Here is a 20,493-nt window from a genome sequence, read left to right as displayed (position 1 = left end):
TCGCAGACGTTGCTGCGAAAAGTGCGATAGCTCCGGGTGTTTCTCGCACCACAGAGCATGTAGCCGTGCCATGTAACCCCGTTCACGGGCCACACTCGCATCCCAGCACTCTAGCAAGTCTTGATTCAGTTGCTCCGTCCATCCAAAGGTCGCGAGATCCCGCCGATGCATCGTATTGAATCCATTTTCATTGGCTCCCCCAGCTCTAGATTGGTCGGCATTGTTGGCCGACCCATTGTCGGGAGCCCTGCGCGTTCTGTTGTTTTGAACCGCACTTACTACAACTATGTTTGGTGTTGTCATTGTTGTTCCCACGAGAAGCTGAGGAAAGGGGTTCGTCCATCCTTGTAGAGCCCCGCATGCAAGGATAAGGCTGCGTACTCTGAGAGGTCGCCCGGGATCCCAGAGTCACCGTTCTAGACACCTCACCCACGTGCTATTCAGCTTTCGGCACGGTTTTCACACCTCCGCTTGGGGGTTAGTTCCTTCGGGACCACCCCTGGACAATTGTCCGCGACTGCCTATTTATTTTTGTAACCATATTCAGCAGAAACCCTTGGTACAGGGACCTTCTATCCGCAACCCGAGGACGCGTTCGGTGGCTTTGTCATAGGCCCTTCGGTTTGATTCTAGAGGAATCAAAACCGAACCGAAAATTACATATATAATATTACATATATATTAACAAAAAAATTGAATTTTCAACGAAGAAGGATAGTTTTAGTCAAAAAAATTTTTAAAAATAAACCGAATTGTTGAATTTTCTTACTAAAACGATGAATTTTTAAGCAAAAAAAACACAAATTTTATACAAAAAAAATTTGAATATTAAACAAAATACATTTATTTTCAACTAAATAGTTAATTTACACCAAAAAAACAAATTTAAAAAAAGAGTTGAATATTCAACTCAAAATAATATATTTCAGTAGAAAAAAAATGCCATCAAATTGTTGAATTTTTATGTCAAAAAGACCAATTTTCTTCAAAACAGTTGAATTTGTCACCTCTAAAAGATGAATTTTCAAGTAAAAAGATTCATTTTCTACCAACCAAAAACGACGAGTTTTCAACAAAATGCATTAATGTTTAAACATTTTTGGTTCAGAATTCATCTCTTTTGTTTAAAAATGTCAGTATTTGGTTAAAAATTAATTTTTTTAACTTATTAAACTTTAACTTATTTAACAACTTAAATTCCGTGACAAGTATAAAATACCGAAATTAAATAGAATTGACTCAATTTCAAAAGCTTTTTCGCTAGAATTTTCGTCTCAAAAATCTCGAGTGAACATACCTTCAACGATTTGAGTTCACTATTCTTCAGTCGATGTCCCTCATCACATATCAGGAGGTCGAAACCAATTTCGTTAATTTCCTCGACATTCCTGACAAACATCTCGTAGCTGATAATCATCACAGAAGCTCGCGGAGACTTTAAAAAATCCTTAGGCTTCTTCTTCCCTTCAACAACGAAAGGGGAAATTCTGTGCAGACCCAGCCAGCGCACAAATTCGTTGTTCCAGTTGCCGCACAAACTACTGGGAGCCACAACCAGGGCTCGTTTTATCACTGCCTTTCCATAAGGGCCTTGTTTCAGCAACGTCCAGACGAGAGCGACACACTGCAGAGTTTTTCCGAGACCCATTTCGTCAGCCAAAATGGCCCCGAAACAATTCGGATCGTTCATCCCCATTATGCATTTGTAGAGGAAGACCAAGCCGTGTCGCTGATGAGGCCGGACAACGGAAGCTAAACAAGCGTCCAGGGACACGTCGTGAATTTCGAGATTCTCTTCTGACCATTGTATTTCCACATTTGGACGCGGCATTATCAGAGGCTCGAAACTCAGGAGAAGGGACTTGCCTTTTCGGGGGAAAAAATTTATATTTATTAAGCTAACAAAACAAAAAAATAGAATTGTGAATAAGAACAAAAATTAAGGATACATTAAATTTCAAAGAAATGGTTGAATTTGCTAACTAAAAGAACGAATTTTCTAGCAAGCAAAATTTCGCAGCCAAATAAAGAAAAAAATTACATGAAATTTTTAAATTTTAAAGTCAAGAAGACGAATTTTATACGAAAAAGTTGAATTTTCAATCAAAATGTTTAATTACACTAAAAATAGGAATTTTCAACAAAACAGTCGAATTTGGAATCCAAAAAGAAGAATTTTCTACCAAATAGTTGAATTCTCAAACTAATAAGATTAATTTTCTAACAAAAAAGACCAATTTTCAACATAATATATCAATTTTCAACATAATATATCAATTTTCAACCAGAAAATTAGATTGATTTCAAATCGTAGATTTCAATTATTTATGTCTTACGGTCCAATCGTAAGTCAAAAAAAAAATTACGAATCAGAAAAACATTTTCTCCGAAACTCAGATATTTATTAAATAGAAAAACTCATTTTAATCCTAACGTTTCAGTACACATGCGTACCCTTTTCAAAGATTCTTAACCTGAGTTGATGCTCACTATATTTTTTAAAAATTTAGTCTAATTGATTGAAGTCTCAGTAATTTTGAGACTTCTAAATGACTATTTTTTTTTAAATTGATTTGAATGTTTTGGACTGTAATTTGATCTGTTGGACTATTTTGAACCATCATCAACTCAGGTTAAGAACCTTTAAAAAAGGTACGCATGTGTACTGAAACGTAAGGAGGATTAAAAGGAGTTTTTCTATTTAATAAATATCTGAGATTCGAAGAAAATGTTTTTTTGACTCGTAATTTTATTTTTGATTCACGATTGGACCGTAGGACATAAATAATTGAAATCTACGATTTGAAATCAATAAATATCAACGGTCGAAAAAAAGATGGATTTGTTTCATCACATCACTTTACTGAAAATTGGATTACGCAAAAAATACGAATTTTCAATAAGAGAGTTGAATTTTCAACAAAGAACAATTTTCCAGTCAAAAAAGAAAAAAATGCCATCGAATTGATGAATTTGGAAGTCAAAATGACTAATTTTATACAAAAAAGTTGAATTTTCAACCAAATAGTTGAATTTTCTAACTAAAGAGACGATTTTTCAACCAAAAAAGATTTTTCAGCTAAAAAGGAAAAAATATTAATTTTCAACCAAGAAAGATTTTTCAGTAAAAAAGTAAAAATTGATATCGAATTACTGAATTTTAAAACCGAAGAAGACAAATTTTCTAAAAAACAGTTAAATTTTCAACTGAAAAGATTAATTTTCTACCAAAAAAGACATATTTTCTACATAGACGAATGTTTCAGTAAAAAAAAATTCCATAAAATGTTTAAATTTTGAAGTCAAAAAAATGACTTTCATAAAATATAGTTGAATTTTTAATCAGAAAGCTGAACTACGTCAAAAAATACGAATTTTCAACCAAGAAAGATTTCTCATTAAAAAAAAGAACAAAATTCCATCAAATTGTTGAATTTTTAATCCAAAAAGACGAATTTTTTAAAAATAAGATTAATTTTCTATACAAAAAGACACATTTTCAAGACAATATATTAATTTTCAACCAAAAAGTTAAATTACACAAAAAAAGAACGAATTTTCTATAAAAAAGTTAAATTTTTTACCACGAAAGATTTTAAAGTCAAAAAAGAAAAAAATTCTATCAAATTGTTGGATTAATAAGTCAAAACAACCAATTTTATACAGAACAATTGGATTTTTCACCAAATAGTTAAATTTTCAACCTATAATGATGAATTTTCTGCCAAAAAGACCAATTTTCAAAAAAACGTATTAACTTCCAAACAGAAACGTAACTTAAAAAAAAGATATTACAATAAAAAAAGTTGAATTTTCAACCAGGAAGGATATTTTTAGTCAAAAAACTGTCCATCAAATTTTTGAATTATACCAAAAAGACGAAAACAAAAAAATAGAATTGTGAATAAGAAAAATAACGAAGGATACATTAAATTTCAACGAAATGGTTGAATTTGCTAACAAAAAGGACGAATTTTCGAGCAAGTAAAATTTTGCAATCAAGTCGAAGTCAAAGTCGAATTTTGAATCCAAAAAGAAGAATTTTCTACTTAACAATTGAATTTTTTACCAAATAGTCGAATTCTCAAACTAATGAGATTAATTTTCTAACAAAAAATACCAATTTTCAACATAATATATCAATTTTCAACTGGAAAACTGGATTACAAAAAAATACGAATTTTCAATAAGAGAGTTGAATTTTCAATAAAGAAAAATTTTCCAGTCAAGAAAGAAAAAAATTCCATCGAATTGTTGAATTTGGATGTTAAAATGACGAATTTTATGTAAAAAAGGTTAAATTTCAACCAGAAAGTTCAATTATACCGAAAAATTCGAATTTTCGACAAATAAAGATTTTTCAGACAAAAATGCAACCAAATTGTAGATATTTGAAGCCAAAAAGACAAGTTTTTTAACAAACAAAAATATTTTCAGCCAAAAAAGAAAAAATTCAACCATATGTTGAATTATAAATCCAAAAAAATTAGTTTTCTACAAAAAATAGCAAAAAAAAGACGAACTTTCTACAAAACAGTTGAATTTTCAACCAAAAATAATTTTTCAGTGAAAAAAAAAATTTCATCAAATTGTTCAATTTTTAAGCCAAAAGACGAATTTTTTACAAAACAGTTGAATATTCAACTGAAAGGATTAATTTTCCACCAAAAAAGATCAATTTTTCTGAAATTATATTAATTTTCAACAAAAAAGTTGAATTAAACAAAAAAATACGAGTTTTCAACCAAATAGTTGAATTTTCTAACTAAAGAAACGAATTTTATACAAAGAAAGATTTTTTAGAAAAAATCACCCGCATTGTTGATTCTTCAATAAAAAAAAAGAATTTTCTAAGTTACAGTTGAATTTTCAACAGAAGAGATTAATTTTGTACCAAAAAAAAATAAAAATTTTCAACAAAATGTATTAAATTTAAACAAAAAAGGTTAATGACAAAAAAAAGATATTTTAACAAAAGAGCTGAATTTTCAAACAAGAGTGAATTTTCAGTAAAAACAGAGAAAAATTCAATCAAAGTGTTGAGTTTTGAAGTTAAAAAGACGATTTTTCCATTCAATTGTTGAATTTGGAAGTCAAAATGACGAATTTTATACAAAAAGTTGAACTTTCAAGCAGAAAGTTCAATTATACCGAAAAATACGAATTTTCAACAAATAAAGATTTTTCAGACAAAAATGCAACCAAATTGTAGAATTATGCTGCATAGTCTCGTCCTCTAGATTAGTTGTAGTAACGCTAGTTGCTCGATCCAACTCACAGAATTTCAAAGCCGCGCGCGCAAAATCAATTCTCCACACATTCATTGGGGGCGCCCCTTTCTACCACTTACTCATTACGCTTTTCTGTGCGATCCAGCTCGCAAGTGCGTGGACGGTTTTCGTTATAAATTTCGGTCGGAATAAAGTGTTTCAAAATGAATGCTGATAGTAGCGAAAACCGTGACCCTGGTAAATTGTATAAATTTTGCGAGTGTGATATTGCTGCAGTGCTAGCGGAGCTAAAACATCTGAAAATGAAGATTAATGAGACGGAGCGTCGATCGAAGCATCGTCGAAGGGATTATGAATATTGCAACTCTTGTTCAAGGCGGGATCGGTACAACGGAGAGCGTTATACAAATAGAGGCACGCCACGTTCACGATCACACGTTCACGGCCGAGTTATGATCGGTGGAAATCATCTAGGAACGGAGATTTTTTAGAGCGTGGTAAAAATGGCAGAGAGCGTGACTCGCCAGAATTTTCTGGAAGAGGTACCCCACGCCACGACTATATACATAGCTCAAGATCTCATCCCCGCGAAGTAGACGAATGGAATGACGGAGAACGCTACCCACATTCTCGGAGAGGTGCATCACGTCATTATCGTCACGATTATCGCGATTATCCTTCGAATTCTCGTAAAAGTCCTGCAAGAGGCGTCCATCCTCAAGATGGCGACGATAACGACTCGCGTGACAAACGTCACAGTCGTTCCAGATCCAGATCCATTTCTGTAGTTTCACGTAGGAATCTGTATAAATCTTCTTCAGAAGAATCTGTGAACTCTAATTCGCAATCCGAGTCCGTCGAAAGAGTAAAGTCAGATGAGGACAAAACCCGTTCGATGGATACTAAGATTGAACCGAGACCAGAAACTTTTGACCCACTTGGTAAAGAGTTAACCAAAAAATTTGGACCAAAAATCCATACGACGATTGTGGAGAAATTGTCGAACATTTTAAAATCTGGCATTCCTAAAGAGGATAAAAAAGACCTTGAAGAGAAATATCTAAAGGCAGCTAACTTCACAATGCTCAAGGCCCCTAATCTCAACCGAGAGATTAAAGAGTTGGCAGAAGGCATTTTCCTTAAAAAGGATAGTTTCCATGTGGCTTCGCAGAATCTACTGAGTGCTGGTATGAATGCGATTGCCTTATGCCTTGATGAATTATTGACTCGAAAGGAGGTAGACACTGACTCCTTAATAAGTCGTCTAGGAGATTCGGGGAGAATATTAGCAGAACTACCACGCTATGTCAATCACAAAGCGAATTACTATAATTGGTAGTATCGATTCACTTGACCCTCTTGTGAAAAGTGTGGGTATTGATTGTGCAGTGGATGATCAGTTGTTCGGAGAAGACTTCTTGGAACGCTTTAAAAAGGCTAAGGCGCTGGAAAAGACGAGTAAAAAATTCGTAGAAACAAACGAATCGGTTAATAGGGGACGACAGTCTGACGTTAAAAAGGATGCATTAAATGCTGATAATTTTAGAAGCCAGACCGGTAATTTACACTGGAAAACCCCCCTCAGGCGAGCTGGCTTGAAGTGATTCAGGCCAAATCAACAGGGAGGGCGGAAGTACCCATCTCAACAACAACCCAAAAATTACCAGCCCCGTCGTTAAATAACGTAAGTAGGCCAGAAGGTCGTTTAAGAGATCACCAGAAGCAAATACCAAAAGAACCTCCAATGCCTTTAGATGAGAAGCTAAATTATAAAAAATCTGTAAACGATTTAATTGAAAAGGGAGCCATATCAGAATGTACTTCTCTCAATGGACAGTTTATTTCCTTCTATTTTTTGGTACACAAACCTGATAGTAAAAAATGTTTATTTTGAACTTAAAAAATTTTAATAAATTTATTGTAGCTTCTCATTTTAAATTGGAAGACAGGAAACCTCTTAGCAGTTTGTTATGTAAAAATGCCTATCTAGTCACTATTGATCTTAAAGATGCTTATTTCTTGATCACAATAGCTAAATAATTTAGAAAGTATCTGAGATTTATTTTTGATGGAAGTTTCTATGAATTCAATTGTGTTCCCTTCGGACTGTGCACTGCACCATTCATTTCTACAAAACTAATGAAACCTGTTGTCCAAGACCTCAGATCTAAATCCCTTTTATCAGTAGTTTATCTAGATGATTTTTGTCTAATGAGGAAAACGAAAGACGAGTATTTGAAGAACATCATTAATATAACGCGAGAAAGGTTAGAAATGTTGGGTTTCTTGCTAAATGTTAATAAATGTAACCTTGAACCACTTAGAAAAGTGAAATATTTAGGTTTTATATGGAACACAAGAAAAATGACTATTGAATTAACTGAGGAAAAAAGAAAAATGATTTTAGATTGGGCAACAGAAATCAGTCAAAAATCCTCTTGTAAAATCAGGGAATTAGGTCAATTTATTGGGACTTTGGTAGCAGCCTATCCAGCCGTTCAATATGGTAGCTTGTATACAAAAAACCTGGAACGAGAAAAATATCTAGGTTTACAATCCGCGAATGAAAACTTTGAAAAGAAGATGGTACTGCCTCCTTGTATCTTGGTTGACATAAAATGGCGGATAAAAAATGTTATGACTATTAATAACCCTATCAGAACGTTACGTTACAAGCTCGAGATTTTTACTGATTCGTCTTTAACAGGTTGAGGAGCAGTCTGCAATAGTGTGACAGCACATGTTTGGTGGAATTTATACCAGCAAAAACTGCATATTAATTCGTTAGAATTGCTAACTGCTTTATATGGGCTCAAATGTTTTGCAAAAGATTTGAGTTAATGCGAAGTGCTATTGAGAATAGACAGCACAACTGCCATTGCTTATATTAATAGAATGGGTAGCATTCAAGTACCCTAAGCTTACAAAATTATGCAAGGAGATTTGGCAGTGGAGTGAAGAGCGACACTTATGGATTTTTACTTCCTGCATCAAATCATGTGATAACTCCATTGCAGACAAAGAGTTCCGAATACTGCCAAGTGAAACGGAATGGGAAATATCCTCCGAGAGATTCAGAGAAATTCAAAAAGCTTTCGGTTTTTTCCAAATTCATTTGTTTGCTTCAAATATTAATGCAAAATGTGTACGGTTTGTATCCTGGAAGCAAGACCCAGAAGTGTTTGCTATATATGCATTTACTTTGAACTGGGCGCAAAATAATAGCAGACAAGGTTCATAGGTTTCTAGTGATTCCTGGCCTACTCAGCCTTAGTTCCCACTGTTCAAATCACTTTTAGTGGATGATTTGATTTATTTAGGTCCTGATAATGAATTGCTGTTATGCCCTTTTAGGAAAAATCACCCGTTGGCAAAGAATCTTATCCTGGCTGTAGGGAAATTATCAGGAGGTCGTTTATAGGACGTGGCGTTCCAGATTCCTCTATTCCAATGGTTTTGACTTCGCTATCTGATGGCACATTACAACAGTACGATAAGCCTATTAGACTTTAGTGGAAATTTTGTAGATAAAACGAACTCTCTATGTTTAGCGCATCTGTCTCAAAAGTTTTGAGGTTTTTTATTAAATTATTCGAGGGAATAAAAACATACAGCACATTAAATAGTTATAGGTCGGCATTGTCACTAATTTTAATAGAAGATTTAGGCAACGATGCGCGATTAAAAAGATTCTTTAAGGGGCTATCAGTTTTAAAGCCCCAAAACGCGAAATATAACGATATTTGTGACCCGCAGCCAGTTTTAAGTTTTGTCTCGAAACTCTGGCCAAATGCGGAGCTTAGTTTGGAAAATGTAACTAAGAAACTTGCTATCCTTATCCCATTAGCCACGGCACAGCGTGTTCAGTCACTTTCAATGATTAAGATAGGAAACATTCAAATAAAAGACGATCCGGTTAGAATTATTATTACAGATAGAATTAAAACATCGGGTATTGGTCGAGCACAGCCAATCCTAGAATTTTCCGTCTTTAAGGATCAACCTAGTCTGTATGTTGCAAGTGTACTCAAGGAGTACCTTCATCAAACAAAAAACATACGCCCGTTAAATACCGATACTTTATTATTAACGTTTAAAAAACCACACCGTACAGCTACTTCGCAAACAATTAGTCGTTGGCTAAAAACGATTCTGAATAAAAGTGGAATTGACACGAAAATTTTCACCGGACACAGCACTAGACATGCCTCTGCCTCAGCATCAGCTCGAAAGGGAGTTAATGTAGAAATTATTCGCAAAGCAGCAGGTTGGAATGCTAATTAAAATGTATTCGCTAAATTCTATAATCGCCCACTACGGGAAACGACATGTGATTTTGCGTCGAGCGTTCTCAATCCCTAATGTACAAACTTATAAATAAAGTGGAGATTCAAATCGCAAGTCTGATGCTTTAAACAAGTACAATTGATCTAGAAGACGAGACTATGCAGCATAATTGTACGATTAAACGAACTTACCTGAAGTGAAGTTCAATCGAAATTATGCAAATAAATCTCGTCCGAATAGATCAAACCCTCCCTTTTCTTTTTCCTTATCCCTTGTATTTTGCGATTTGAATATCAGAAAAGCGTAATGAGTACGTGGCAAAAAGGGGCGCCCCCCAATGGATGTGTGAAGAATTGATTTTGCGCGCGCGGCTTTAAAATTCTATGAATTGGTTCGAGCAACTAGCGTTACGAATTTTCAACAGAATAAATTTATTTTTAACCAAACAGTTTAATTACACCAAAAAAAAGCGACTTTTTAGAAAAGAGTGGAATTTTCAACCAAGAAAAATATATGGCAATGAAAAAACAAAAAAACTTCCATCAAATTGTTGAATTTTGAAGTCAAAAAGACGAATTTTCAATCAAGAAAGATTTTTCGGTGAAAAAAGAAAAAATTTCCATCAAATTTTTGAATTTGGAAACCAAAAAGGAGAATTTTACACAAAAAGTTGAATTTTTAACCAGAAAGATAAATAAAACCAAAAAATACGAATTTTCAACAAAAGAGTTGAATTTTGAAGCTAAAAAGAAGAATTGTCTACAGAACAAGTAAATTTCCCACTAAATAGTTGAATTTTCAGCCTAACCAGATTAATTTTCTACCAAATAAAGATAAATTTTTCAAACAATTAATTAATTTTCAACAAAAAGTTTGAATTACACCAAAACATACAATTTTTTAACAAAGAAAGGTTTTTCTAATCAAAAAAGAAAAAAATTTGTTAAATTTTGAAGCCAAACAGACGAATTTTCTACAAAACAGTTGAATTTTTAACGTAATAGTTGGATTTTCTACCCAAAAACAACAAAAAAATATAAATTTTCTACCAAAAAGACCAATTTTCAACAAACTATATTAATTTTCAAACAAAAAGTTGAATTACACCAAAAAAATACGAATTTTCAATAAAAGAGTTGAATTTTTAACCAACAAAGATTTTAAATTCAAACAAGAACAAAATTCTATCAAATTGTTGAATCTTTAAGTCAAAAAGACGAATTTTCTTTAAAACAGTTGAATTTTCAACCAAATAGTTGAATTTGCTAACTAAAACGACGAATTTACTACCAAGAGAAATTTTAAAGTCAAAATAAAAAAAATGTCATCAAATTGTTAAATTTTGAAGCCAAAAAGACGAAGTTTATATAAAAAATTTGAATTTTCATCCAGAAAGTTAAATCACACCAAATTATATGAATTTAAAAAAAAATTTGCCAGAAAGAAAATTCAACCGAATTGTTGATTCTTGAATCCAAAAAGACCGGACTTCTAAAATATAGTTCAATTTTTAACGAAATCGTTGGATTTTCAACCCAAATATATGAATTTTCAACTAAAAAAAAATTAATTTTCTGCAAAAACAAAACAATTTTTAATAAAAAGTATTATTTTTTAATCACAAAGATAAATTTATAAAAAAAAAGATATTTCAATAAAAAGGCTGAATTTTCAACCAAGAAGGATATATTTAGTCAAAAAAGAAAAAGAAAAATCCATCAAATTGTTGAATTTTTAAGCCAGAAAGACGAATTTTTAACTAACAAAAATACATTGTTGAATATAAATTTAAAAAATGAATTTTCTACAAAAAAAGACCAACAAAAGACGAATTTTCAACATAATATATTAATTTTCAACCAAAAAGTTGAATTACACAAAAAAACGAATTTTCCATAAAATAGTTGTATTTTAACCAAGAAAGATTTTAAAGTAAACAAAGAAAAAAATCCTATCAAATTGTTGAATTATTGAGTCAAAAAGACGAATTTTCTACAGAACAATTGGATTTTCCACCAATTAGTTAAATTTTACACCTATAATGATCAATTTTCTACCAAAAAATACCCATTTTTAACCAAATATATTAATTTTCAACTAAAAAGTTTAATTACACTAAAAAATACAAATTGTTAACCCAGAGAGATTTGTGGAAAAAGAAAAAAAAATACATCAAATTGTTGAATTACACCAAAAAGACGAATTTTTAACAAACAAAAATTTGCAGACATAAAAGAAAAAAATTTTAACCGAATTATTGAATTTTAAAACATGAGTTCTCTACAAAACAGTAGATTACACAAAAAGGACGAATTTTCTATAAAAGAGCTGAATTTTCAACCAAGAAAGAATTTTCAGTAAAAAAACTAAAAAATTCTATCAAATTTTTTAATTTTAATTAAATTAAATTGAATTAAATTAAAAAATACAAATTTTTAACAAAGAAAGATTTTTCAGACAAAAAAGAAAAAAAAATCAACCGAATTGTTGAATTCTGAATCCAAAAAGACGAATTTTCTACAAAACAGTTGTATTTTCAAACAAAAAATCAACTTTCTACAAAAAGTTAAATTTTAAATTAAGAAGATTAATTATCCGCCAAAAAATACCATTTATCAACAAAATATATTAATTTTCAACCAAAAAGGTAAACTAAAAAAAAAGATATTTCAACAAAAGTGTTGAATTTTCAACCAAGAAAGATATTTTTAATCAAAAAAGAGAAAAATTCCATCAAATTGTTGAATTTTTAAGCCAAAAGGACGAACTTTTAACAAACAAAAATATTTTCAGTAAAAAAAGAAACAAATTCAACCACATTGTTGAATTATGAAAACAAAAAAAATTTTAACAAACGAAACGAATTTTCATCCAAGAAGACGAATTCTCTACAAAATAGTTTAAAATTTCAAGCATATAGTTGAATTTTCTACCAGAATATTGGAATTTTTGGCCCAAAAACAAGAACTCTATCTCAAAAAAAAAAAAAAAAAAAATGAAATTCGAACGAAAATGATACATTTTCTACCAAATATACGAATTTTCTACAAAATGGTTGAATTTTCAATCCAATAGTTTAAATTTCTACCAAAATACTTTAATTTTCAACCAAGAAGATAAATTTTCTACCGAAAAAGAATTTTATACAAATTTCATGAATTTTCAACCAAAAAATGAAATCTAAACGAAAACTAATAATTTTATACCAAAAAGACGAATTTTTTAACAAAATATATTAATTAAAAAAAAAAGAAAGAAATTCGAACGAAAATTATTAATTTTCTACCAAAAAAGACGAATTTGCAATAAACAAGTTGAATTTTCAACCAAAAAAGGTTGCTTAATGAATTGGATTCTTAATTGAATAAACAAACTTAATTAATTTTTAACAACAAAGTTGCATTTTCATACCAAATTCCAATTTTTTCAAAGAAAATTTTTAACGATGTAAGATGAATTTTTTACTATAAAAAAATAATTTTCCACCAAAAGACGAATTTTCAACCGGTCGTATAAAACCAACAAGGAGCAACAAATTTTTAACAAAATAGGTGAATCCTTAACCAAAAAGATGAATTTTCAACAAACACAATTAATTTTCTTATTAATAGGACCAATTTTCAACAAAATGTATTATTTTTTAACTAAATAGTACTATTTTTCCACAAAAAAGAATAATTTTAAACAAATACATAAATTTTTAACCAAATATCTGAGTTTTTTATGGAATATTTAACCTAATAATTGAATTTTCAATCGAAAAGGTGAATTAGTCACCAAAAAGATTAATTTTCTACAAAAGAAGATGCCTTTCCACAAAATATTTGAATTTTCAAACAAATAGTTGAATTTTCAACTGAATAAAATCATTTTTTAAGTAAACATGGAATAATAAAATTTTCAGTTAAAAAAATTAATTTAAACCAAAAAAAATCCAACAATATAAATAAATTTTCAAGCAAAAAATGGATTTTATAACAAAATTGTTGAATTTTTTACAAAGTTGATTCATTTCTTCATAAATAGTTGAATTTTCAACAAAGAAGTTTAATCTTCTACCTAAAAATTACGAATTTTCAATAAAATACATGGATTTTGAATTTAATAAGATTAATTTTGAACCGAAAATGTAATAGTTTTCAGAAAAAAAATTAATTTTCAACAAAAAAAGTGAATTTTCAAGAAAATGGTTAACATTTCAATCAAAAAAGCTCAATTTTCAACTAAAAAGTATCATTTTTTAAATAAAAATTGAATAGTTAAATTTAAATTTAAAAAATTGATTTTAAAACAAAGAAAAAAAGTTTTCAACGATACAATTAAATTTTCAACAACAAAATTGTTGAATTCTCTACAAAGTCGATTAATTTCCCCCAAAATAGTTGAATTTTCAATCAGAATCATGAATTTTCAACAAGACGCTAATTTTTTTACCTAAAACTATGAATTTTCAATGAAATACATGAATTTTTAATTAAAAAAGATTAAAATACCAACCAAAAGTATAATAGTTCAATTTTCAAAAAAAAAAAAAAAAATTTTAACTTAAAATCGAATAGTTACATTTTCAGTTAAAAAATTAATTTTAAACAAAAAAATTTAACACATATAATTATATTTTTAAGCAAAAAATGGTTTTTATAACAAAAAATTGAGCTTTCTATAAAGCAGATTCATTTTTTCATGAATAGCTGCATTTTCAACAAAGAAGTTTAATTTTCTACCGAAAAATACGAATTTTTAATCAAATACATGAATTTTCAACTAAAATATTTCTAAAAAAAAATTTTATCTAAGGAAATTAATTTTCAACAAATAAAGCGGATATTTAAGAAAATCATTAATATTCCAATTAAAAAAGATCAATTTTTAACTGAAAAACACCAATTTTCAGTTAAAAAATTGGTGTAAGAAAAACTAATTTTCAATAATACAATTAAATTTTCAAAAACAAAATTGTCGAATTCCCTACTAGGTAGATTCATTTTTCCCGAAATAGTTAAATTTTTAACAAAGGCGCTTTTATTTAATTACATAAAAATACGAATTTTCAATTAAATACATAAATTACGAGTTAAAAATTATGGATTTTGAAAACTGTGTAATAATTCATTTTTAAACTAAGAAAATTAATTTTTAACAAAAAAAAAAATATAATTTTCATCTAAAAATGGAATCTTTCAATTTTCAGTTAAAAAAATTAATTTTAAACCCAATAAAAAAAAAAATTGCCAAGAATATAGTTAAATTATCAAGCGAAAAATACAAATTATCAATAAAATACATCAATTTTCATGTAAAAAAAAAATAAATTTTGAATCGAAAGTGGCATAGATCAATTTTCAGTTAGGAAAATTAATTTTCAACCTACAAAGCGAATTTTCAAGAAAATGGTTAACATTTCAAGTAAAAAATATCAATTTCCAACTCAAAAATATCAATTTTCATGTAAAAATTGAGTAGCTACATTTTCAGTTAAAAAATTGTTTTAAAATAAAACTAATTTACAATATAGTTAAATTTTCAAAAACAAAATTGTTAAACTCCTTACAAAGTAGATTAATTTTCCCCAAAATAGTAGAATTTTCAACAAAGAAGATTATTTTTCTACTTAAAAATACGAAATTTTCAATGAAATATATGAATTTTGAATAAAAAAAGATTCATTTTGAACCAAAAGTGTAACAGTTCAATTTTCAACAAAAAAAAAAACAGGTAAGTTTTTAACTAAAAATTGAATAATTAAATTTTCAGTTTAAAACATTAATTTTAAACCAAAAAAAAACCAACAATATATTTAATATTTTAAGCAAAAAATGGATTTTATAACAAATGACAATGAATTTTCAACTAAAAGAAATTAATTTTGAACCAAAAGTCTAATAGTTTTCAGTTAATAAAATTAATTTTCGACAAAATAAGGGATTTTCAAGAAAATCATTAACATTTCAATGAAAAAATATCAATTTTCACGTAAAGAATGAGTAGCTAAATTTTCAGTTAAAAAATTGATTTTAAACAAACAAATAAGAACTAATTTTCAACAATATAGTTAAATTGTCAACAACAAATTTGTTGAATCCGTTACAAAGTAGATTAATTATCCCCAAAATAGTTGAATTTTCAATCAGAATCATGAATTTTCAACAAAAACGATTTTTTACCTAAAAATACAAATTTTCAATGAAATACATGAATTTTGAATACAAAAATATTAATTTTGAACCAAAAGTGTTAATTTTATTTTAAAATAGCTTTCAGTTAAAAAAATTAATTTTCAACTAAAGAACATCAATTTTCAACTAAAAATTGAATAGTTAAATTTTCATTGAAAAATTTGATATTTAACCAACGAAAAAAACTAATTTTCAACAATATAGTTAAACTTTCAACGACAAAATTGTTAAATTCCTTACAAAGTAGTTGAATTTTCAATCAGAATCATGAATTTTCAACAAAAACGCTTTTTCTATCTAAAAATGCGAATTTTCAACTAAAAAAGATCAATTTTCAACCAAAAGTGTAATATTTTTTTGTTAACAAAAAATTAATTTTCAACAAAAAAAAAAGTGAATTTTCAAGAAAATGGTTAACATTTCAATTAAAAAAAAATATTTTTAACTAAATATTTAATGGTTAATATTCCAGTTAAAAAATTGATTTTAAACCAAAATATTAATAATATTCAACAATACAATTAAATTTTCAAAAAGAAAATTTTCGAATTCCCTACAAAGTAGATTAATTTCCCCCAAAATAGTTGAATTTTCAATCAGAATCAGAAATTTTCTACAAAAACGCTTCTTTTTTTAAGTAAAAATACGAATTTTCAATGAAATACATGAATTTCGAAAAAAAAAATATAAATTTTGAATCAAAAGTGTAACAGTTCAATTTTCAAAAAAAAAGATGAATTTTGAACTAAAAATGGAGTAGTCAAATTTTCAGTTTGAAAAATGAATTTTAAAAAATCCAACAATATAATTAAATTGTTAAGAAATAATGGATTTTATAACACTGATTTTAAACAAATAAAAAAAGTAATATTTTTTAACAATACAATTGAATTTTCAAGAAGAAAATTGTCGAATTCCCTACAAAGTTTTATACAAATTTTAAAACAAGAACAATTTTTCAATAAAAAAAGAAAAAAATTCCATCAAATTGTTCAAATTTGAATCCAAAAAGACGAATTGTCTACAGAACAGTTGAATTTTCAACTGAAAAGATTAATTTTCTACCAAAAAATACATATTTTCTACCCAGGCGAATTTTTCAGTCAAATAAGAAAAAAAATCCATAAAATTTTTTAATTTTAAAGTAAAAAAGGCGAGTTTTATAATATATAGTTGAATTTTCAACGAAATAGTTGGATTTTCTACCCAAAAATATGAATTTTCAACTAAAAAATTAATTTTCTGAAAAGAACAAAACAATTTTCAACAAAAAGTATTATTTTTCAACCAAAAAGGTAAATTTATAAAAAAAGATATTTCAATAAAAGTGTTGAATTTTCAACCAAGAAGGATATTTTAAGACAAAAAAAAAAGAAAATCCATCAAATTATTGACCTTTGAAGCCAAAAATTCGAGTTTTCAATCAAAAAGATTTTTTTTTATGTATAAAAAGATAAATTTTTTACTAAATATATTAATTTTCAACCAAAAAGTTGAATCACACTTTAAAAAATAAGAATTTTCAACCAAATGGTTGAATTTTCTAATTAAAAACGCGAATTTTCAACCAAAAAAATTTTTCAGTCAACAAGAATTACATCAAATTGTTCAATTTTTAAGCCAAAAGACGAATTTTTTACAAAACGGTTGAATTTTTAATCAGAAAGCTGAACTACACTAAAAATACGAATTTTCAACAAAACAGTTGAATTTTGAACTAAAATCATGAATTTTCAAAAAAGGCGCTTTTTTTTACCTAAAAATACGAATTTTCAATAAAATACATGAATTTTCAACTAAACAAAAAAATCAATTTTGAACCGAAAGTAAAATAGATCAATTTTTATCAAAAGAAATTAATTTTCTACGAATGAAGCGAATTTTTTAGAAAATCATTAATATTCCAATTAAAAAAGATCATTTTTTAACTAAGAAACACCAATTTTCAACTAAAAGTTAAACAGTTAAAATTTCAGTTAAAAAATTGATTAAAAAGAAAAAATTTCAACAATAAAATTAAATTTTCAAGAATAAAATTGTCGAATTCGCTACTTTTTTCGTTTTTTCCACAAAAAAAAAGACTAACTTTAAACAAAATACATCAATTTTTAACCAAATATTTGAATTTTGCATAGAATTTTTAATCTAACAGTTGAATTTTCAAAAAAAAAAGTTGAACTAATCAACAAAAAAATTAATTTTCTATAAAAAAAGATGACTTTTCACAAAATATATGAAGTTTCAAACAAATAGTTGAATCTTCAACTGAATAAGATAATTTGTTAACCAGACTTGAAATAATTAAATTTTCAGTTAAAAAAATAATTTTTAACGACAAAAATTATTTTTAAAGAACAAAAATTTATTTCCCAATTAAAAAAATAAATAAAAATAAAGGTCTAAAGACATTATTTCAAAAAGTAATATTTGTATTTATTTATCTGCAATACATTTTAGAACTAGAATTTTCCTTTTTTTTACATTAAGCTCTCTTACCGGATTTTTTCAGCGGTACAAATTTGTGATGAGTTTTTAATTTCTTCAAGGGTGGCTCTGAAATTCGTTCTTCCTTTTTATTTTGATTTGAAGAGCTTGGGTGAGAGGCTTTATCAATTATCTAAAAAAAAATTAACGAGAAAAGTAAAAATTAAGTAATTATAAAATAAAAAAAGTATTTAATTGACAATTAGAAAAAATTAAAAGTAAAAAAAACTACTTGTATTTCTTTGCCGCCCATTGACAGTATTGAACCTTCAATTGCCGTTTCTGCTGTTACTGATAATTTTCCTATAACTTTGCCTTGTAAATCCTGAAAAATGTTAATAAAAAATCGGAACTGCTAATGAACTATTTCCCAGTCGAAAAAGGATTACAGAAATTGGTAAAATGTTCAATTAACAGCTAAATAAAAAAAAGAAAATACCTTCAACGTAGCTTTAGTTCCACAAACTTCTAAAATTCCATCTTCATCCCATGTTTTGTGCTTTTTGTTAGATTTTTTCCCAATAAGAACATTGAAAATAATTCTATAATAATAGTAAAGAAAAGAGTCAAATAAAAAATTATATTAAAAGAGAAGCAAGATAATATTTTAATACATATTGATCAGAAACATTTTATTTCATTTTTTCTCTGCAGCTAGAACATTTATCGAGAAAAGTTTATATTAATTTTACACCTCTTTGTTTAGAAAAAATGTATTCATTTTATAGTGATGAATAAAATATATATTTATAAAATTTATAATCTCACTTCTATTTTTTGCTTATAATACAATTAGTTAAACAAATAATTACTAGAATACAATTTTTGCAAATACTTTTATTATAAAGAACAGTGCAAAGTTTCTTTGCAGCATTACGGACAAATGTGTTTTTGTAATTTAAAAAAATCTCATTAGGAAAGTCGATTGCAATTTTTCAAATTTAAAAAAAAAAATTTTTTGTTAGAAAAAAATTTTTCCCGCGAAATATAATATTGAGAAAAATGAAGAAACATGCAATTTTATTTATTTGTACCTAAAGTTGCAAAAAAAATTTATATTTTTTTTAAATTATAATTTTAATGAATTAAAGAAACACGTACATATTTTTAAAGATAAAAAAAGATAAATTGTTGTTTGCAACTTTAAATCATAATGAACAAAATTACGTTTTTTGTATTTTTTGAAAAATTATATTTGTACGAAAAAATTTCCATAAATATTGAATAAATTTGAAAGAATGGAAATCATACTATATCTAATTAAACACCTTAAAAATTGAATTTGTTTTTTAAACTGCAAAATCTCGAATTTGAATAATTTTACATTAAAATTTCAATAATAGGACAACAAAAAAGTTTAAAATTTAATATTTTTAATTGAGACTTTAGAAAATGGGATAATTTAAAATTGAATGGAATTAAACATGAATTATTTCTAATCAGAAGTGTTTAAAGTTGTACATTTTTATTTTTAAATGAGGAATTTTTGAATTAAATAATTGCTGATTATAATTTCAAAAATAGAATAATTATTTTAAATTATTTTCAAAATTTCAAAATTGAATAATTTCATGACAGGATTTTTTAAATGGATTTTTTTAAATTTAAAGGAATTGAAATTGTATAATTTCTAATCAATTGCAATTTTTAATTTCCTTGAAAATTGATTTTTTTATTAATGAATACCGAAATTGAATGGTTTCAGATTAAAATTTTCAACAAAAAAAAACTACGTAAATGAAGTTAAAATCAGAATATTTTTAGATTAGACTTTTGAAAATTGGATCAATTAAAATTCAAAGAAATTGAAATTGAATTATTTGTAGTAAAAAGCCTTCAAACTTGAATATTTTTTTTAATTCAATAATTTTGAAATTATTTAAAAACGTGGAAAATTAAATATTTTCAGAACCGAATTTTTAAAATGAATTATTAAAAATTTATGAGAATTGATATTGTATTATTTCCAATTAAACTGCTTAAAAATTATCCAATTTTAGTTTCAGCTGAAGAATCTTGAAATTGAATAATATCAGATTATAATTTTGAAAAAAGGACAATTTCGAAAAGTTAAAAATAGATTATTTTCATATTAAAATGTGAAAAAATGAACCATTTAACATTCAAAAGACTTGAAATTTTATCATTTCTAATTAAACGTTTTCACAATTGAAAAAATTTATTTTTAAATGAAGAATCTTGAAGTTGACGGATTTTAGATACGAGGGTAGTTCAATAAGTCCTTAGAATGACCAACAGATGGCGCGCGAATCGCTCCAAATCATCTGTTTTCAGTCAGCACCACTCCCGACTAG

At 27.5% G+C, this 20,493-nt stretch overlaps 1 protein-coding gene across 1 annotated transcript in view; it reads right to left on the bottom strand.

Moving 5' to 3' along the window:
* The window catches only part of LOC117181071 (DNA repair and recombination protein RAD54B-like), an 89,682-nt gene that overhangs the window by 28,547 nt on the left and 40,642 nt on the right, over positions 1–20,493 (bottom strand). Inside the window, exons 3-6 of the mRNA XM_033373639.1 lie at positions 18,618–18,720; positions 18,411–18,503; positions 18,191–18,311; positions 1,298–1,866 (exon numbers count right to left, since the gene is read on the bottom strand). Of these exons, the coding sequence (XP_033229530.1) occupies positions 1,298–1,866; positions 18,191–18,311; positions 18,411–18,503; positions 18,618–18,720 (886 nt within the window). The remainder of the gene's footprint in view (positions 1–1,297; positions 1,867–18,190; positions 18,312–18,410; positions 18,504–18,617; positions 18,721–20,493) is intronic.

The sequence above is a fragment of the Belonocnema kinseyi genome, chromosome 10 (genome assembly GCF_010883055.1).
Source record: "Belonocnema kinseyi isolate 2016_QV_RU_SX_M_011 chromosome 10, B_treatae_v1, whole genome shotgun sequence".
NCBI classification, from domain to species: Eukaryota; Metazoa; Arthropoda; class Insecta; order Hymenoptera; family Cynipidae; genus Belonocnema; species Belonocnema kinseyi.
Note: the sequence above shows the minus strand (reverse complement) of the source record. Positions and strands in the feature narration are given on the sequence as shown.